Genomic DNA, 20,344 nt, shown 5'->3' with positions numbered 1-20,344 from the left:
CTCCCGGGTTTAGGGCTCCTAGCTGCGAAAACCAAACTTCCCACTAGGTTACCCATCGCTAGGGCACTGGCTCATTTAACTTGGTTGTATTTTATTTCTAAAATTTTTCCTAAATTTTTCTTATTAATATTTGAGTTATTTATGACTCCTCACTCTAGTTTAAATATTTTTCCAAACGTTCTAGCTATCCAGACCGACACTGGTCATCGGAAAAGTAGGATGTACGGAATTGCTATAGTGAGGGTGTTACAATTCCACTACACCATTCTGTTGGTGGAGTGGAAACATAAGAAAATTAACTCAAAATACCTTCTTGTTGACAAATTTGTTGGAGAGAAATGTTGGCAAATTCTATCCCATTATCACTACGAATGATTTTAACAAGACAATCAATTGTCTATGAATCATGGCAAGAAAAGAAATCAACAAATGTGAAGCTTCAGTTTTTGATTTCATTAAGTAAACCCAAGTTGTTCTAGTAAAGTCATTAACAGTGGTAAGAAAATAATGTGATTTAGATAAAAAAAAAGGAGTATGGCAAGGACCCCATAAATCATAGTGAATCAAATCAAAATCTCTCTTAGTTTCAATGGAACTAAGAATAAAAGGTCGATGAATTTGTTTAGCCCGATGACAGGCATCACAACAACCAATATTATTATGAAAATGAGATAAATGTAGTTCAGAAATAAGAGACAATCGATCAAAGGAAGAATGACCCAAACGTTGATGCCAAAGTAGTACTTCATCCTTATGATAGGTCAATGCCAAAATAATGGTGGAATTCTGGAAAAAATAGAGACCATTCCTCAGCTCACCCATGACAATCAGCCTCATCGTGGCTGGGTCCTATAGGGCGCAGAAGGTAGGAACTAAGTGAGTAACACAGTCCTATAGGGCACAGAAGGTAGGAAATAAGTGAGTAACACAGTTTAGTGTTTGGGTTAATTTATTGATACAAATAAGATTGCAGGCAAAAACAGGTATATGTAAAACATTGTTAAGTGTTACTGAATCACTTAGAGGTATATCTTCATAAGCATCAGTTGAAACAAAAGATCCATCCTATATTCTCACGTTAGAGTTTGGCAAAAGCTACTTTTGATTCCTCAATTAATTTTTCTGACATGTCATATGATTAAAAGCCCCATAATCCAAAATTTATTCACTACCAGTAGTAGAAATAGTAATTGCTTTACCTGCAAAATTTGCTATTTGACCTGCACCCTTCTCCATGTTTAATAAAGAAAGCAACTGATGATACTAACCCTTTGTAAGCCTGTGTAATGATGAAGCTTCTTCAGTCATTCGACTTGAATTGGCTGTTTTCCTTTTGCCTTTCTTATTCTTCTCCCACCAGTCATGGTACCCATGCAACTCAAAACATGTCTCTTTAGTGTGCCGTGACTTTTTGTAATGATCACAAAATAGCTTGGAGATATCCTTGCTACCAGATGAATAACCAATAGAAGAGGATTTGTTATTCATATTTTTCACAGAAAAGACTGCCCCCTCAACTAGGTTCATTCCTTTAACTGTTAAAATGTGTTGTTGTCTTTCCTCTTGAGAAACCAAGCCATATGCACGAGACAAGGTGGGAAAAGGTTCAGTATTAAATATGTGATTTTACCACACCAAATTTGTCATGAAGCCCCATCTGAAACTAATGCGCTTTTTCTTTTTCTTTCGCAGCTACAATAATTTTGCTGCCCCACAAGTACACGTGGTAGTCTGTGAGTATGAAACAAGCTCATCCCACGGGCCTTTTAATTTTGCGTAGTGTGCTGCTACTGTCAATTCTCACTACTGAGTATTGACAATATCCATTTTTAATTGATAGACACGAGGAGCATTACCTTGTGAAAGCTAATCTTCTAAGTTAACCCAGACTTCCTGAGCTGTATAGAAAAATGCTACACCGTCGTGCAGAGAAGGATGAATTGAACAGCCAAGAAATAACCATCGAATTTTCTTTCACCCACGCAGCTACATTTGGTGAATTCGAGTCGGGTCGTGGAAGACTTCCATTTACAAAGCCAAATTTGTTTTTGGCCAATAATGCATTCATCATGGCTCTTCGCCATGTTGGGTAATTGTCCTCCTTGAGCAGACATGTGACCAAGGAGGTTCCATGATTATCAGAGGAATGAAGAACATAAGGAGAAGCAACGATTCCATCATCTGTCGAATTCTGCGCCATCTAATAAAGTCTTCAAAAAAATCGCTCTGATACTATGATAAAATTTATAGAAGGAGATAGTGAAAATTTGAGTTTAAAGCTTTTTTTGTGTATTTTACTCATAATGGAGTTCAATACGCAGTGCATATAAATACAAAAGTTGGCCAACGAAAATAAAAGTTGCTACATTTTATGCTAAAAAATCTCCAAGATAGGTGAACACGGTTTGGATTTGGACTCTGCAGATGCTTGGCGATTTCAAACTTATGGACTCTGTAGATGCTTGACAATTTCAAACTCTTGCTTTGCTGCTTGACAATTTCAAACTTGTGCTCTATTGCCTACCACATGCACATCGCGTTAATAGATTCGAACTCGCCATATATATTAAATTTCAAACCCAAATTCGTTCTAAACCCGATTATATGCTGCCCAAATTTGATCATATTAGATATCCATAAAAATTCGATCCATTATTATCCCTATGTTTATCATTTCCTGAGGTGAGAGAGCTAACATCATAATTCGTTAAAATAAATGGCATAAATATAATGAAAGTAAATTTAAAAAAAAAAAAAACTCCATTCATTTATGAATATTTTTTTTTTCTGTTTTCTATAAATAATATTAAGATCTAATAATAATAATAATAATAAGATCTAGCTTTTTCTCAACAATTTCTTTAACGGCAAAATTGCCCTTTTTTTTATTCTGGTAAAAAAAGCAATAGAACGCCAGCAATCAAAATTAGCTTAACCGAGCATAAGCCACACCCGCCGACCCACATAATCATGAAAAAGCCAAGGAACCATGCCTGCCAAAGAAACATCCATAACCTGCACATCCACAAAATCAGAATCTCTAGAAGAAGCAAGCCAATGAACACAACGATTAGCTTCATCTCTTTATTTTATGTATTTAAACTAGGAATTCTTTTTTAATATTGTGTTCTTTATATTTCTAATTAATTTTTATACAAATTCTTAGTTTATTTACAACTTTTAAAACATTATTCTTATTTAATTCAGGTGTTAGAATATTGTTCCCATTTAAATAAAAACTTTCTAATGTATCCTTTCTTAAATCATCTTTATAACTTTATAAATACTTTTTTATTATCATTATATACTAATTTTCAGAATTATTTAATAAAGTTTTTACTTATAAAATCGAGTTTATTTTATTTATCCTTAAATTTTGAATTAAATTTTGTATTTCTTAAAATTTTGTATTAAATTTTTTTAATTTTTAAAAATTTATAGGATTTTATTTTTTTTTTTATATTAGACGCTACATGATCTAATCACAAAAAGCGTATAATTTAATCGATAGGTGCCAAGTTTTAATTTTTACTCTCTCAATGTCCTCTAAAAAAATAATAATATCAATTTTGGTAATAGTAAACTAAATTAAAAATAAAGTGAGCAGAGATGACAAGTGTGTATTTATCTCACAAAAAAATTATTCCAGAACAATGAAACCCCTAAAATAAGGAATTAAAATTCTGTAAGCACATGAATTAATAAAAAAAATTAAATAATAAATAAAAACCCATCATCTCCTCCTCAGTTGCCAATCCAATCTCGATTCCTAATCTGTAATGTCTTTTTTCTATAAGCAATAGTATCATTAATGAGTAATAAAGAAGAAGAATGAAGAGAACAGGCGGAAGAGCACAAAGACTAGAACATTGCCAATAGGTAAGCCAAAACACCCAACCTAAAGGCCCAACGCCTCCCTGCCCAAAACAACAATCAAACCCAAAAAAAAGATCAAAAGAGTGCTTCAAAAACAGATCAAAATATTGCTACAGGGCACAGCAATCAAACCCAAGAAACTGACCTAGCCTAGGTGATTTCTTCATCAACAGAACGCACAACTGTTGAAACCATGCCTACTTTTTCCTTCTATGAAGCACTGAGCATCTTCCAATATAAATGGGTTTTGAATTCTTTTAGAACTTTGATCTATCAGTTGCACATTGATAAGAAAGGAAGATAAAAGAAAAAAAAAAAAAAATGAAAGAAAGGAGAAGAAAGTAAGTGAAAACCAGCAGGAAATGACCCAAAACTAAAAGAGCCATAACCCCAAAATCCATACAAAGCTATGCAATCTTGCTGAAAAAAACTCCTAGCTCAAGAACAAAGCCACAGTACAGGCAAAGGGACGACAAAAATAAAGATTCAGAGAACAAAAAACTTTTATATCCAAGGACTAGTTGAGCATTAAACGAAGCCAAGTGCCACCCAAAAAGAACTTGAGTTAGAGATAAAATCATTTGATTCAACACGAGATCAAACCAACTAGAAACAGACTCAGACTACAGTAACACAAGGACTGGAGCTAGGAAGGGACCATAGCTATATAATTGGTTCGCAATACTCAAGCAGGGGCGGATGCACTTGACAAAATAGGGTCAATTTGAGAAAAAAAAAAAAAAAAAAAAAAAGGTAAATTGACCCTATTTTTTAGAATTTTTTTGTATATATAAATATTTAAAGGTGTTGATAAATGATAAATTGTAAAAAAATAAATGTACATATAATACAATAAATTGATAAATGACTTTAACTATTTGTATAAAAAGTTATATGTTTGATAGCATTAATAATGATGTAATTTTTTTTATCATTTTAAGAATATTCAAATCTAATTATAAGATATTAATATTACATTTTTAATTTTTATATTTAAAATATGTAAATTTTTTTTATACATATTTTAAACTTAATAAACCGAGTAGTAGTGTTCACCTTTGATAGCCAAAGTACAAATGAAAATCTCTTCCATTATTTTTTGGATGATGGGTTGGAAATTCTATTTTTAGAATCAAAGTACAAGGATCGGCACTTTTAGCCATTTAGGCCCATGATCCAATAACCATTTTGAACTGGACCCGCGTTTTAATTAGGTTATGACATGGTCAATGGTCAAACTTAGAGTCAATAGTTCAACAGAAGAGTCGGTCCAAGTCGTTGCCAATTGCCACCGACTACATTTATTTTGAAAAAAATTGACTTTTTTTTTTTAAAAAAAAATTAATAAAATATACACTTGCAACTTTTTTTTTGAAAAATAAATTATTTTTAAATTTTATAAGAATTTTTATTTTAATTATAAAATAAATTCATTTTTTTTATAAATGATTCAAAATAAAAATCATTAAAGTATTATGAAATTAATATTTTACATTATTTAATTCATATTTAAAAATAAAATATTTATTTTTTAAATATTAATTAAATGATATAAAATATTAAATGTATACAGTATTACTACATTTGCATGTTTTTCATCTAACTCAAAAATCGATACTCGAAGTGTCCAGTTGACTGATTCAATATATATATATATAAGTGTCCAGTTGACTGATTCAATATATATATATATCTTAATTATTTAGCAAAATCAGATAATTTTAGTCACTCACTCACTTTGCTTGCCATCAAAAATCTAAATCACCATTTAATGTTTTATTTGTATGAAAACGAAACTTTAGAAGAGTTGGCAGTGATAGTAAGATTGGATTTCCATTAGTAATTGTCGATAAGTAAGAAAATAAAGTTCAATATTTATTTAGTAAAAATTAAATAAAATAATTTTAAAATTTTAATTTATTGTGTTTAAATTAAAAATTTTAGATAAAGCAAGTAAAATTACCCATATGATGTTGCATATTATTATTATTATTATTATTTAAAATTTAATTAATTAATAAAAAAATAATTTTAGTTAAATATACTATTTTTTAATTATATTTAAAATAATTAATATGAATTTTCTTGTATTAGTGGAATATATATTAAAAATAAATACGTAAAATTTATTACTATTATATATGGAAGTCTCATTTATCTTTGATTGAATAATGGTTTACATTAATAAAAGGCTAATTGGATAAAAATAAAGCAACTATTTTAAATTTTGGGTTTAGTGTCTCAATCTTTTACATCGAATGTAATTATAGGTAAGTCTAAAATTAATTTAGAAAAATTTAAATTTTATTTACTAAATTTATAATTATGATAATCAAATTATTCTAAACTTATAATTATAATAATCACACGTACTAAAAAGTTTTTGTATTTAGATAATTAAATTAATTGATTGTTTTAAAAATTAAGATCACATTAATAAAAATAAATAAAATCAGCTTATTTAAAAGAAATATATATGAATTTTTATAGATTTAGAAAATAAAATTTAAGACATTTGGTTATAAAACTATTAGTATTGATAAAATTTAAATTTTTTTAAATTAATTTTAAATTTTGATTATAATTACCTTTAATATGAAATGTTTGGATATTTAAATGTTTAAATGAAATAATTAATTAATTAAATTTTCAGGTGAATTATAATTTGAGAATTTTTTTTTGTATAAAATGAGAGAAATAAAAATTTTATCCCTTAATTATTTTATGTTTATTATGAATTAATTAAAATTTATAAAATTAAATAATAATAATAATAATAATAATAACTTCCAACGTTGTGCGGGTAATTTTGTTTGTTTAATCTAAAATTTTTAATTTTGATATAAGAAATTAAAATTTTTAAATTTTTTTTTATATAAGTAAAATTTAAAGTCTTATTTAAAAAAAAATTAAAATCTTATTTATCAGTGAGGTTGGGTGGCTAAATTGTAGAGTTTAATTTATAAAACCTGTATCAAAGAAATAAAAAAAAAAAGCTAAGAAAAATGGAAAATAAAAAGTCTAGCATTGTGCTAAAGGATTAGAAAAAATAATTTTTGTTAAACTAAATTTTTTTTTGAAAATTCTTAGTTGCATTAAAAATACACCCGATCAATCAGATTTTATGAAATCATATTTTGTATTGAAACTCATTATTTTTTATAATATGATTAATTATTATTTTAATAAAATGTCAATTATTTATTACACGGGTGTATACACTTAAGAAGATTCCTATTAAAAACAACTGAAAGAAAAGGTTTTTGGGAAGTGTGGGATGCTTAATAGAGTCATAAAAAGAAGAGCGGGCTGATACTCTTGTGAATAAGTTTAAGGAGTGTATTTAATATACGTTCGGCTCATATGATAATGAATATAATAATTATTAGTTTAAATATTTATATTAAAATATATATAATTAATTAAAAAATATATAATTAGTATACGAATTTAAATATAAAAATTTAATATAATAATTAATAAATTTATTATCATATAAGCTTGAGTTATCTATAGATTCAGTAAAATATAAATTTTTTTTAAAAAATATTAAAAATTTAAAAAATATAAAAAATATAGTGTTTTGTGTATATAATCCTAGAAAATTTATAAAAAATTAAAAAAAAGCCTAACATTGTTGATAGAAAAAATAAGTTTTAGGATAAATTACTATTTAATTTTTGAATTTTAATAAAATTAATTATTTTATTTTTATATTTTGAAAAATATAATATTCAATCTTTATATTTTATAAATTCGAGCTTATATGATAATGAATATAATAATTGTTAGATTAGATATTTATATTAAAATATGTGTATAATTAATTAAAGTGTATATAAAATATATATAAATCTAAATGTAAAAATTTAATTTAATGATTGATAAGTTTATCATCGTATGAACTCGAACTATCTATAGACGCAACAAAGTATAAATTTTTTTAAAAAATATTAAAAAAAAAAAAAATAACATAGCGTTTCGTGTATATAATCCTAGAAAATTTATAAAAAAATTAAAAAAAGCCTAACATTGTTGATAGAAAAAATAAGTTTTAGGATAAATTACTATTTAATTTTTAAATTTTAATAAAATTAATTATTTTATATTCATATTTTAAAAAATATAATATTAAATATTTATATTTTACTTTCATTAAATTAATTAATTTATTGATCAATTTTTCGTTAATAAATAGTAATTAGATTATTATTTAATTCATCTATTTTAATGAAACTAATTGATTAGTCCATATATTTTAAAAAAATACATTAATTAATTTATATTATTTGACTTCATTAATTATTTAATTTTATAATTGTTTTATATACCTAAACTATCTCAATTATCTCTCTTTTATTTCTCTATCATCATTATTTTTTTTTCTTTTCATATTTCTTTTTTTATACACTCACACCCTTCTCTTCTCATTTTTTCTTTGTTTTTCATTTGTTAAGAAAAATTGATATAAAATGTATATATAAAAAAATTACTTAATTTCCTTAAACTTTCAAGTAATAAAGAAAAATTATTTTTAATAAAAAAATATAAAAATAATGTACAAGAAAATTGAACTTAAAAAAAATTCAGATTTAATCTCGCATACTAAAATTTTTATTTTTATCAAAAATTATATTTTCAAAATAATATATTTTTTAAAATATATAAATCAATTGAATGATTTTATTAAAATGAAGGATTAAATAATAATATTTTTTAAAATTTAAAGATTAATTTTTTTTAAATAAAGAAATTAAATAATAATTTAAATAATATAAATAACGAGAAAATTTAATAAAAAAATTAAATAATATATTTTTTAAAATAAAAATTAATTAATTAATTTTGTTAATATGCGCGTGCGTTACAGAGAAAGGGACAAAGAAAACTTTGGAATTACACCTGCTTCTAGTTAGCTGCCAGCGAAGGACAAACGAAGGAGGTGTTTAGTCGGCAGAAAAATTATTATTTAATTTATTTATTTTAATAGAATTAATTATTTAATATTATTATTTTAAAAAATATATTAATTAATTTTTATTTTTTCTATTTATTATATGATCATTATTAATTTAAATTTTATTTAATTTTATAATTTAAAAAATATAATTATATAATATTTTTCTAATCTTTAAATAATTTAATCCCAAAATGATAATTTTTCTATTTGAATAGATTGTCTAATAGAAAAATTAAATCATTTAGTTATCACAATGATAATTTTTTCATTATTTTAATATTGATTAATAGAAAATTTAATTTAAATTATAGAGAATAATTAAAAAATAGAAAAAAAAAATATAGGGCTAATTAATATGTTTTTAAAATAAAATATTAAATAATTAATTTCATTAAAAAAATTAAAAAATATTTTTTCATTTACAGTATATATAATAATAAAAAACGTTTAAATTATTTTTATAATTAGTGCTTACTAATGTTACGCAGCCCATGTCACTGTGAAAGCCTCCCTGGGTCCCAAAGACATCAAAACTCCTGCCTTGTGCAAGGCGGCATATAGGACTCTAGGGTTGGCGACGGTCTGTTTTGCTCTGGTTTTGGATTTGAATTAATTGTTTTGATTTAAGATTCATGAGAAATTGAAATAGATTCTTAAGGTTTCTTCAAATTTTGTTTGGTTTTGAATATGATTGAGATGAAATCTAATGATTTTTTTAAAGTTATTATTATTTTTATTTTAAAATATTCTAATTTAATTTAAAATTAATTTCGACCTAATTTTGATTTGATTCATTATTAATTTTAAATAATTTGATTTCGACTAGTTTTAATCAAATTTCAATTTCAATTTAAATTAATTTTGTTTGGGTTCGATTTTAATTTTAAATCAGCTCTAACATATGAGTGTGCAATTAATCGATTTAATTTTAAATTAAATTAAATTAAAATAATCAAAAAAAATTAACTAATAAATAATAATAACTGAATTAATATGAGAGTTGACTGAAATCTAATTAAATTAAAAATTTTCACATCAATTTAATTTATCGATTTAGACCTATTTTATTAGGTTTGGTTTAATTTTAATATTTTATGCTGTATACCTACTATAAATTTTATAAATATACAGTACATTTTTTTAAATACTAATCAAATTAAATTAATTAAATTAAAACGATTCAATTCTTTTTTTTTTTCTATTTAAATTATAATAGCTTTGTACTCACTCCCACAGCAGCCACATCTAAGATATTCTAATCATTTAATTAAAGAAGGATAAAATAAGCAGATGAAAATTTTGATTTAATGTTCTGCCCGTGTTGAACGCAACCGCGTGGGCGTACAGCTACTGATGGCATGGCCCTCCTGCGTTTATGTCCACCTTCACTGATTTTGATAATTCATTTTAAAAACCACAAACCCATTCATTCCCAATTCCAATTTGCACACTTTGAGAATTGAGGTAGGACGACCAGACTTGAGTGGGTCCTTTTTATCATTCACAACTGCGATCCCATGACCATCATTTTGATTTCTGAATAAACCCAAAGCAAAGAGAAAAGAAACAAGTCTCTTCGCGAAATTTCAACACCCCAAAGCCCACTCCATTTCGCAGCAGTAGTCATCAATCATCATTCATCACCTCTCCAACAAGAAAAAGAAAAAAGCCATGGACACCGAAGCTTCACCGTAAGTTACCCACAAAAATATTTCTTTCTATCAATCTTTCCACCGAGAATTTTGACTATTCTAATAAAAATAATATATATCTTCAATTGTTGGTATGTGAGCAGGTTTGAGAGCAGCGAGATGCTAGCCACTTTCCTCACATCCACACCATTGCTATCTATGTCATGGAGCTTATGCGATCGCGCCAACACGATGCCGTCGCAAGGTTTTGTAGCAGAGCAGATGGGAAGCGTCGGCCATCTGGCATTTTCTGGTGTTCAATTGGGGTCAGGGCCCGACCCAACCTCCGGCAGAAATCTTGAACCGCTTGTTACTGCTACCAATGGCCTTTTCTTTCCTTTGGAGCATCAATTTGATGGAGAAGAAGGAGGAGGAGAAGAAGAAGGGAAGGAGCCTGTCCTGGTTCATGCTGGGTTCTTGCGGATCTTCCTATCTGTCAAAAGCAACCCAAATTTTCAAAATCGGGTAAGTTTTCCTACTGCTATCATCTACATCATATCATTTCACTTCTTTATTATTAAAATTTGATCTCACATTTTAGAGAAAATTTCAATTCTGGAATTTATCAATTTCGTTCTTAAAAATATGATACAAGTTCGACGTTGGAACATTGCAATAAAATAGGCTCATTGATATTTATATTCTAAATTATTATTATTATTTTTTATTTATAAACTCCATTTTTTACTTGAGATATTGCGTGGAAGGGCATAATGTATTTTAATTTTTCATTAAAGAATTTTTACTATGTTGATTAAAAGTTGCCTTTCTAGAATCCTACATCTTTGATGATGTCCAACGTTATTGTACCACCACAACTTTACTGTTATTGGTACTGCACTTTTATCACTTCCATCATTATTATTTGAACAAATCAATAGCAGTGTTTTGACAATTAACAAAAGCTAATATTTAAATTCTCTTTTTTTTTTTTTAAAAAAAAAGTAATTTTGAAATTTTTTAGTTTCATAATATTCTAAGTGCACTAATTTTTAATATTTCATCCTTTTTAGGTAAACCTCTTAATTATGGCATGCTGGCCAAGTATAAATATTATAGATATAATCATTAAAAAATTTTTTAAAATTTTTGTTCAAATTTATAATTATGACCAACATTAATTAATTACATCCCAATTTAAAAATAATATAATAAAATTATCCAATCACTAACACATAAAATATTTATTCAATGATATATTACTTTAGCAAATGATATATTTGAATTTATTTTCAATTATGTTAGCAAGACCTTTAAACTATTTTTGGTTATATTTTAAATAATTCGCTATTATATTTTAACATCAGTTATATAATCCAATGAGTAAAGATAGAAATTATTTTTTTTAATTTGATTTTTTTTATTAAAAAAATTAAAAATTATTTATCAACTAATGAAAGAGAATGCATTTTAAAATCATTTGAAGAAGAAATATAATTTCGATATACGAAATTTAGCTAAGAGTACCCTTGATTATAAATGCCAAACAAAATGTTTAATTATATCATTGTTAAATGTGTTAGTCTAAATTTGATTATTATTATTAACATCAACAATTAAAATTAAACTTTAATTCTAAATTAATTAGGGTTAATTATATGGTTATTTTTTTGCCATTTAATTCTATTTAAAATCAATTCTGCATCAATATACAAAAATTTATATAAATTTTTGATGCTATTTTTCCTTTAAGATTCATGTTATTTTTCTTTTTCATTCATTCCATTTAATTTATTACGCTTTCATACGTACTAAGCATTCGAGTAAACCATTTTAATTGATTTTTTTCTTATTTTATCACTCAAATATATATTTTAAAATCAAGTCTTTTTATAATTTGAATTGTAGCTGGGCATCAAGAAATTGATACATCCTTGACTGGGTTCTTGCATTATAACACGTCTCTTTTTTCTTGTTCTTTTTGTTTTTTGTTTTTTTTAATCATAACTAAGGAGGCAACGAAACAAGGAACACGCATGGCAGTTTCAGAATTTTGTTTTTCTAGTTAGTGTACCAATTTTTTTAAAAAATGTATTATAATTTTATAACATTAATAATTTAAATTTTAAAATTAAATTGAAATAATGATCTTTCAATATTTTTAAAAAAATATATTTTAATCATTCATTGAATTTTAATTTCTATCAAAGAAAATACAAATGATCAACTAAAAATAAATTTTAACATTCTATTTATATGAAAATCTTAAATTAGTAGAATATATAGATGCATAAGGGTGGGCCACATGTCTAGAAATGAAAAAAAAAAAAAAAAGTTTTTCTATTGCTGAATATCAATTAAAGTTAAAAAAATATATATATCCTTTCAACTATAAAAATATATAATTTATATTCTTTTGCTTTAACTAAATTGGTTAAAATTTTTGAAAAATTTCTTAAGTATCATCAAATTGAATTGATATTTGAATTTCCGAATTCAAGTGTGTGTATGTATATACATAATTTAATAAAATATATAACTTTTATTAACAAAATAAAATAATTTTTAATAAATTAATAATTCTTCACTTAAATTTATATATCACTAATTTGAAAATTTTCCTTTAATAAATTTAATTTTGAAATTTAAAATTATAAAAGCATTAAAATAATTATTTAATATATATATATATATATATATTTTAAAATGAAAGAGTCGTGGTCAAATTTAGGTTGCGTTTGCATTGATCTCATTCCAGTGGTTGACAGGTTGTTGCGCGTCGTGTAGATATTGCGATGCCTTTTGGGGGGTCAATCTTTTTCTTATCGTCTTTTATTCTGACATACAAATAGAGCCTTCACACCAGCAGATGAGATTCCTGAAAAGAAAGCTTTATTGTCAAAACAAAATCAATCCTGTGCAAAATTGCGTGTGGGCCCTAAACGCATCAAAGTTTGAAACCCACTGCCTACGCATTCTCACTTCACTTCAACAACCTTTTTTTTATTATTATTATTATTTTTTTTTAGACCAAATCTTTTCAAAAAGAGCTTTGTTATTTTTTATTATTAGTACTCTTTTTAAAAAGAGTTTTGTTCTCGTTATTGTCCATTGTTAGATCAGAATCTTGATTTTTCTCTTCTCTGATTCATTGGTGAAATATTTTTTTAAATAAATCCTGTTGTATAATACTCATCAATTAATGCATATCTTCTTATTATCAGTAAAAATATCAAGTAGACATAAAATGTATTTATACGAATAAGATCTGGCATGCAGATGTTAAATATGATTCAGAATAGCAAGTCAATAGTGATAGCAGGCCACGGCATAGGAGGAACAGTTGCTGGACTTTGTGCTCTTTGGCTACTATCTTACCTTCAATCCATCTCTTCTAATATCTCAGTATTATGCATCACTTTTGGCTCTCCATTGCTGGGCAATGAGTCTCTTTCTCGTGCCATTCTCCGCGAGGGATGGAGTGGCAACTTCTGCCATGTGGTATCAAAACATGATGTGTTTCCAAGGCTATTCTTTGCTCCTCTTGCTCCCCTAAATCCTCAGCTGCATTCCTTGCTTCAATTCTGGCAGTTATCCATGACTTCACCGCCCCTTGCTTTGCTTGCTGAAAAATTACTTGATGAAGGGAAATCTCAAATTTTCCGCACTGTATTAGCTTCCCTGGAAGGTTTGGCAAAAGCCGAACAAGGGAAAAACGTAACTTGCGGCTTTTGGCCATTTGGGAACTATTTCTTCTGTTCTGAAGATGGAGCTATTTGTAACGACAATGCAACATTTATTGTCAAGATGATGCATTCGCTGTTGCTGAACAGTTCACCAAGCTGTAGCATTGAGGATCACCTTAAGTATGGATACTATGTTGAGAAAGCCTCTCTCCAGGTTCTGACGAAGACGAGTTTCCCGCCTGCGGAGCTTCCTGAATCAAGCTATGAAGCTGGTGTTGCACTGGCTTTGCAGTCCTCAGGAATAGCTTGCCAGGTAGGTGTTTTCTCGTATTATTTTGTACGTGACTTTATCAGAAAACTGAGCTTGTTATTGTTATTTTAGCGTCATTTCTTCTTGAATCAAATCTGTAGGACGAATCTGTTGCTCGACCAGCCAAAAATTGCCTGAAACTGGCAAGGCGAATGGGACGTACACCAAACCTTAACTGTGCCAATCTAGCAATTAAATTGTCTAAAATAACACCTTATAGGGCAGAAATAGAGTGGTACAAAGCAACATGTGATCAGTCTGATGCTCAAATGGGGTATTATGACTCTTTCAAGCAAAGAGGAGCCTCGAAGAGGGACTTTAAAGTCAACATGAATCGGTACAAGCTAGCTCGTTTTTGGGATAATGTAATTAACATGCTGGATAACAATGACCTTCCTCGTGATTTTCACAGGCGAGCAAAGTGGGTGAACGGATCTCAATTCTATATGCTCCTTGTAGAGCCATTAGATATTGCCGAGTATTATCGTACAGGAATGCACCGTAAGAAGGGTCATTACATTAGCAATGGAAGAGAGCGGAGGTACAAGATTTTTGAAAGGTGGTGGAAAGAGAGACCAATTAAAGAGGAAGAGAAGAAAACAAGAAGCACGTTCGCAAGTTCCACCCAAGACACATGTTTTTGGGCCAGAGTGGAGGAAGCTAGAGAGCGGCTAGACAATGTGAGAAACGAGACAGATCCGAGAAATCAGGCTCTGCTGTTGTCTTCCCTTGATGACTTTTCAAAGTATGCGAGTGGATTAGTGGAAAGAAAAGAGGTGTCTAAGGATGTAGTAGCAAGGAATTCAAGCTATTGTATGTGGGTGAGAGATTATGAGGAATTAAAATCACAGTATGTGCAATTGCATCCCTAGTTTCCAAGTTTTGTGGATAGGGAAGTTGTTCTTTTATCTCTCTTTTCAAGGATAATGATAAATATCACCACTTGTAGATTTTGCACTTATGGTATATGATATTAGGCTGTTATCAGAATGATGATTTTTGATCTTGTCCAAAATTTGTTTGAAGCCACTGCTCAGATGAACATTGCCTTTATAAGCATACATTTGCTCAGGAAATATCCAGATAATAATACCAATAATAAAAAGAGGAATCATTCAAGTATAAGAGTCATCTAACTAACAGAGAAAAGGAAATTACAGCACTATTCGAAATTCAGCTGATGGAACTTGGAGGTTCCAGTAATAATGTGTTTGAATTTGCAATCAAAGTTAAACCTTTTCATTTGGAATCTCAATATTCCTAACAGGTCCCTTGAACCATTTCCTTGCATCCAACACCCACCAAAGCATTATCAAACCCAAACCAACGCCCAAAGCCACCGGTGCATAGTTGAAAGTATCCCAGGAAATTGGGTAATAAGTTGGCAAAAGAAAGACAGAACAGGTATAACAAATCCAAAGAAAGGCAATGAAGCAGACTGGCCTTCTGGCTTTGCCCAAATAAAATGGCCCAGCTTTGAAATTCTTCTCAGCCATTACCATTCTAGCAAAAATTGGAACTGCATAGCCACCAACCCATCCAATTGTGCATATGGAAGTTATGGCAGTGAAGACTACATTGACTTTCAAAATTGGCAGTCCTAGCAGAATGCAGATGGCTGCACAAAGCCACACTGCATTTGAGGGAACTTTGTGCTTTGGATGCACTTGTCTCCATATCGATGAGAAAGGAATTCCTTGATCTCTTGATAGAGCATACACCTGAAGCAAAATATTAAGATGTTCAAGAAAATGAGTCTGGCACTAACTTGGTACGGCAAACAGAAAAATTGTTTTCATTGAAACTTCTATGTTGGCAGTCAAAAAGCAAAATGTACTTGATTTGTGTACTACATTTTTGTGCATAAAATTTTCAGAAAATAGAGAGTGCGGACGGCCACTATTCTCAAAAGACAGCTGTGGAATAATAGTTGATGCTGCTAAACAAGTTCTTAAGAAGTTCAAAATCAAACTAATTGAGCTCCCCTTGAAATCAACTATGCTTACCACTCTTGCTGCACTGGTGGTGATCGAAAGCCCTCCAAAGAAGAATGAACCCCAAATGACAAATAGCAAAATGATTGCTCCAGCAGCATTATGGTACCTCCCATGGAATGCATCATATAGTATTTGAGCTGGCACAAATGCTCCAGCAGTCTCATTGGTTGTATCATATAGGTAGCTAAAATCCTGAGAAGTGTTGCAAATAACTATTAAATCAAAATCCCTTTTGAATTTTGACTGCAAATGGTTGTAGCAAGCATTTTTCTAGATTTTTCAACTTGCACTTCTAATTACATACATGTGACAATGCGTGCAAAAAAAGGGAGAAATTATTCAGTGCATCTATTATATGTATAACGGATAGATTTTGACTGCTGATTATAATGGGATCCACCATGTTTAATGATTATGATACAATCATTAGAAATTTCCAATAAATAGATCTCTATTAGGCAAAATACGAGCTTAAATCCATTAGAAATTTAAAATTTTTGTAAAAAAAAAAATATCTTTTTTTTTTTTTTTTTTAATTTCATTTTTCCCTTGAACAGATTAAGATGACACTTTATAGAAGTTCATTTCCATACGATTGAATTCAGTTGACTCCAAATGACTAAACACTAATAAGATGAGTTGTTGAAGGGTACCTGAATGCTAAAAGTAAGTGCCAAGATATAGGCCCATCCAAATATTGAAATGATGCCAATGCTAGAAAGAATTGCAATGGGACCATTTTTATCTGCATCTTTTGTTTCTTCCGTTAGATGAGCTGCTGCATCATATCCATATAGTGAATACTGACTTACAAGGAAAGATAAAATGACTGCATAAGGTTTGCTTGATATTCCTGTTGACTCGGGTGCCATTTCAAAATGGGTAAACACATATGAAGCAGATCTTGTAGTCAGTGCCACCATGGGAAGCATTATAACAATAGCCAAACCACCAATAACCTACCATAAGAAATTGCAATCAATATTTAACCACTGAGGATATTTGATGTTGCATGATTCACTTTTGTATAACAGATTTGGAAAATGTATTACTATTATTAACATGAATTGTTGTTAAAATATTCATTCAATCTCTCCACAATACTATGCTCGTGTTAAGGCCAAGAAATAATGAAATAAATATCAGAAGAAAAATTATTATAATACCAAACAAATGCTGAGTTTTGAGCAGAAAAGTTGAAACTAGATAATGGTTCCAACCGGATATCAAGAATGAAGAATCCATGCAATACTTTTCCACCCTTTTTCCTCACATTTTTCTTATGAATCAAACAGAGCATTGATGTATATAAGTGCCTCTCCTGATTAAGGATACGCTACCCTTAGTCTTCGCCACTTAATTGATAATTAGTGAAGAATTTCAACCACAAAACACTGCTAGATTTGATAACTGATAATTTATGCAGAATTGATGATTACTACTAGTCCAGATGAATGATTGGAATAAATTTTGGTCATATAATTGCTAACCATTCTTCTATTTCTCCATTTGATCAATGACCATACAGAGAATAAATTATTCTAGCTAAGTAGAGTGATTCCTATAGCAGCATTGCACCCACGAAAGTCATAAAAGAAAGCATTGAGTGTATACCTGCCACCATATAGAGATTACATCAATGAAAGCAATCACTTCTAATGCAAATGTGTTGAGAACTGCCCATATAACAGTGAGGCCCATGTACATGCACAAGAAGAGCCATTTAGGAGCAAAATATCCACCATCTTTATTTGTGCCTGTGCATAGTAAGATTATACTCTGCAGTGTTTGTGACCCTGCATATGCCTTCCAAACCAATTATGCAAAGAAAGTCATCATCTGAATTCCATTTCAGTTATCTTCTACCCAAAAAAAAAAAAAAAAAAGAATTCCATTTCCCCAAAGTATTAAGTGGAACTAATCAATGTCCATTTGAGTTTTGAAAGAAATCTACCTGAGTACCAATCCCAGCAATGAGTCCTATAGTCTCAAGCCAAGCACAACACCATGATGCAAATGGACCCCATTTGGGGCCTGCTAAATGGGCTGCCCAGAAGTATAGTGAGCCAGTGGTCTGTTCATTTTACAACCAAGAGCAAGTTAGGCTCCTAAAGCGTAGTTTTTTAAAGACATCTGTGTTGGAATTTGATCACATAGCACACATATGAAAGAGGTAGAAACAGAAGAAAAGAGAAGAGAAGAAAGAAATCCAATATGTTCACCCCAATAATATGGTTTTAAGATCAATAAATTCAAGTTCGCATGTGATGAGTACCGAACACTGTCATCAAGCCAAAACAACTCCTCGGGGAGTGGGCTATCAGGGATAGTTCCCTCAGGCCTCATCAATATGGAAACAATTGGATCACAGTTATGGAAAGATTGGCAAGATCAGAGAGAACATACTGGAAAAGAGGAACAGATCTCAGCCATTGCAATGCCAACAAACCAGGTGAAGAATGAAACAACAACCCAACCCCAGACAAGGCTTGCAGGACCTGCATATAAAAGGCTTGAACCGTAAAGGGGAGTAATCCCAGTAAAAAGGGTCATCGTAGAAAATGATATTGCCAGAGTCTTGAACAAAGTCTACAAGCAACAAAAAAAAAAAAAAATCCAATTTAATCACACGAGATGAAACAAATTATAAGTAAACTAAAAGAGGAAAAAAAATAAGATAAAATAATACCATTTCCCTTCTGAGTTCTTGCTTGTAACCCAACTCATTGAGCCGCTTCTCCCCGGAATCCATTGCTTGGAATTGTTAGCAAGGAAGTGCAATTGAAGATGAAATTGAGCTAGTTATAAGGGAGTGGTTTTCCAAAGAACGAAGGGTTTGACTTGATGCCCATTCGTAGCTTTGAATGAGGGTAGGCAAGTCATACAAGTCTGTGTTTGCTGTGGCACCGTTTGAATTATCGTTAAATGGGTTCCCTCCACGCAAATAAGAAAACGGCTCAACTTGGTTTCGGCAAATGAAATGAAAGAGCTGTTGACTTTAAAAGTTGCTACTAGTCTTCATTCAATTAACAAATGGACAAAATGGAAAATTTTATTTTTATTACTTTTTTTTAACTTCAACTCTAGTTTTTATTATTGAGAAATTAAGTTTTTTTTTTCTTTAACTTGATTTTATTATTGATTCATAATATCCCATAAATTATTGACTTGTGACAGTTTTAACTAGAGACCGTCTGAATCAGTATTATGGAGGGATTTGTAGAAGATACCATATTATCATAGAACTCCTTACTCCTGAGTCATTAACTTGTAAAAACGAAAGAGTTTTAAGGAAGTTATAATAAAAAGAGATTATCAAGTGGTTATTCTGTGAAAAAGTATTTTAACTTTTTTCAAAGACACATGACATTCTCAATGATGTTAAAATGCTCTCAACTAGCTGTATCGAAATCTCATTTTATCATGTGAACAAGTCATATAATCAAGTTGCCCATTGTTTAGTTGCTCTCACTTTTAGGGATGACTCTTTCTCATATAATCATGGCAACAGGTTATTGTTGTAACATTTCGTTTGGCCACCTTAATGAAATCTTTTCTTCGATAAAAAAAAGTAGTATTCCATAAAAATTCCATAGAAGTAGTGGTCACGTTAAGTAATATTCCTTTAATCACTGGACTAAACCCTGCTAGGCCATGAATTTAACATTTGAGTACTATAGAAGTAGTGATCACCTTAAAATTAAATCTTTTTGAAATTTGGTTCTCCTTCTGCATATGCAGACGCACAGCACTTCTTACGTTGATTGGTTTCCAAAGATCAACTCACTTGAATGTATCCGTAGTTTAAATATCAAAAGACATCAAGCAGAGATTCTGAGTTTCCAAACAGGTAATGAGAACTAGGATGCAAACTCATTGACACC

The 20,344-nt window shown here is 29.3% G+C and overlaps 2 protein-coding genes across 3 annotated transcripts; one reads left to right on the top strand and one right to left on the bottom strand.

Moving 5' to 3' along the window:
- The first annotated feature begins 10,181 nt into the window (after window positions 1-10,181).
- On the top strand, window positions 10,182-15,453 carry LOC110666786 (lipase-like PAD4). Of its 2 annotated transcripts, XM_021827382.2 has the most exons (5): window positions 10,182-10,527; window positions 10,632-10,992; window positions 13,747-14,466; window positions 14,565-14,800; window positions 14,876-15,453. In XM_021827382.2, the coding sequence occupies exons 1-5, from the start codon at window positions 10,508-10,510 to the stop codon at window positions 15,333-15,335; spliced, it is 1,797 nt and encodes a 598-aa protein (XP_021683074.1). In that variant the 5' UTR covers window positions 10,182-10,507; the 3' UTR covers window positions 15,336-15,453. The 2 variants fall into 2 exon arrangements, with proteins under 2 accessions (XP_021683074.1, XP_021683073.1); XM_021827381.2 differs by having other exon boundaries at window positions 10,183-10,527; window positions 14,565-15,453.
- Window positions 15,454-15,577: 124 nt separating this feature from the next.
- LOC110666788 (amino-acid permease BAT1 homolog) lies at window positions 15,578-19,342 on the bottom strand. Its single transcript, XM_021827384.2, has 7 exons — window positions 19,150-19,342; window positions 18,867-19,049; window positions 18,415-18,534; window positions 18,075-18,266; window positions 17,114-17,419; window positions 16,470-16,652; window positions 15,578-16,184 (listed from the first exon to the last, which is right to left on the bottom strand). Exons 1-7 carry the CDS (start codon window positions 19,210-19,212, stop codon window positions 15,693-15,695), a joined length of 1,539 nt encoding a protein of 512 aa, XP_021683076.2. The 5' UTR covers window positions 19,213-19,342; the 3' UTR covers window positions 15,578-15,692.
- Between the last annotated feature and the right edge of the window lie 1,002 nt (window positions 19,343-20,344).

This window comes from Hevea brasiliensis, chromosome 7, assembly GCF_030052815.1.
Source record: "Hevea brasiliensis isolate MT/VB/25A 57/8 chromosome 7, ASM3005281v1, whole genome shotgun sequence".
In the NCBI taxonomy this organism is placed as follows: Eukaryota; Viridiplantae; Streptophyta; class Magnoliopsida; order Malpighiales; family Euphorbiaceae; genus Hevea; species Hevea brasiliensis.
The sequence above is the reverse complement of the archived record's forward strand: the minus strand, read 5'-3'. Positions and strand labels throughout refer to the sequence as shown.

Excerpts from the sequence above, each read along its gene's own strand:
- LOC110666786 (XM_021827381.2), top strand. The coding sequence starts at position 10,508 with ATGGACACCGAAGCTTCACC. Across the intron at positions 10,993-13,746 it reads ACCCAAATTTTCAAAATCGG|ATGTTAAATATGATTCAGAA; the intron begins GTAAGTTTTCCT and ends TCTGGCATGCAG. Across the intron at positions 14,467-14,564 it reads CCTCAGGAATAGCTTGCCAG|GACGAATCTGTTGCTCGACC; the intron begins GTAGGTGTTTTC and ends TCAAATCTGTAG.
- LOC110666788 (XM_021827384.2), bottom strand. The coding sequence starts at position 19,212 with ATGGATTCCGGGGAGAAGCGGCTCAATGAGTTGGGTTACAAGCAAGAA. Across the intron at positions 18,535-18,866 it reads AGATCTGTTCCTCTTTTCCA|ACCACTGGCTCACTATACTT; the intron begins GTATGTTCTCTC and ends TAAAATGAACAG. Across the intron at positions 16,185-16,469 it reads CCACCAGTGCAGCAAGAGTG|GTGTATGCTCTATCAAGAGA; the intron begins GTAAGCATAGTT and ends ATTTTGCTTCAG.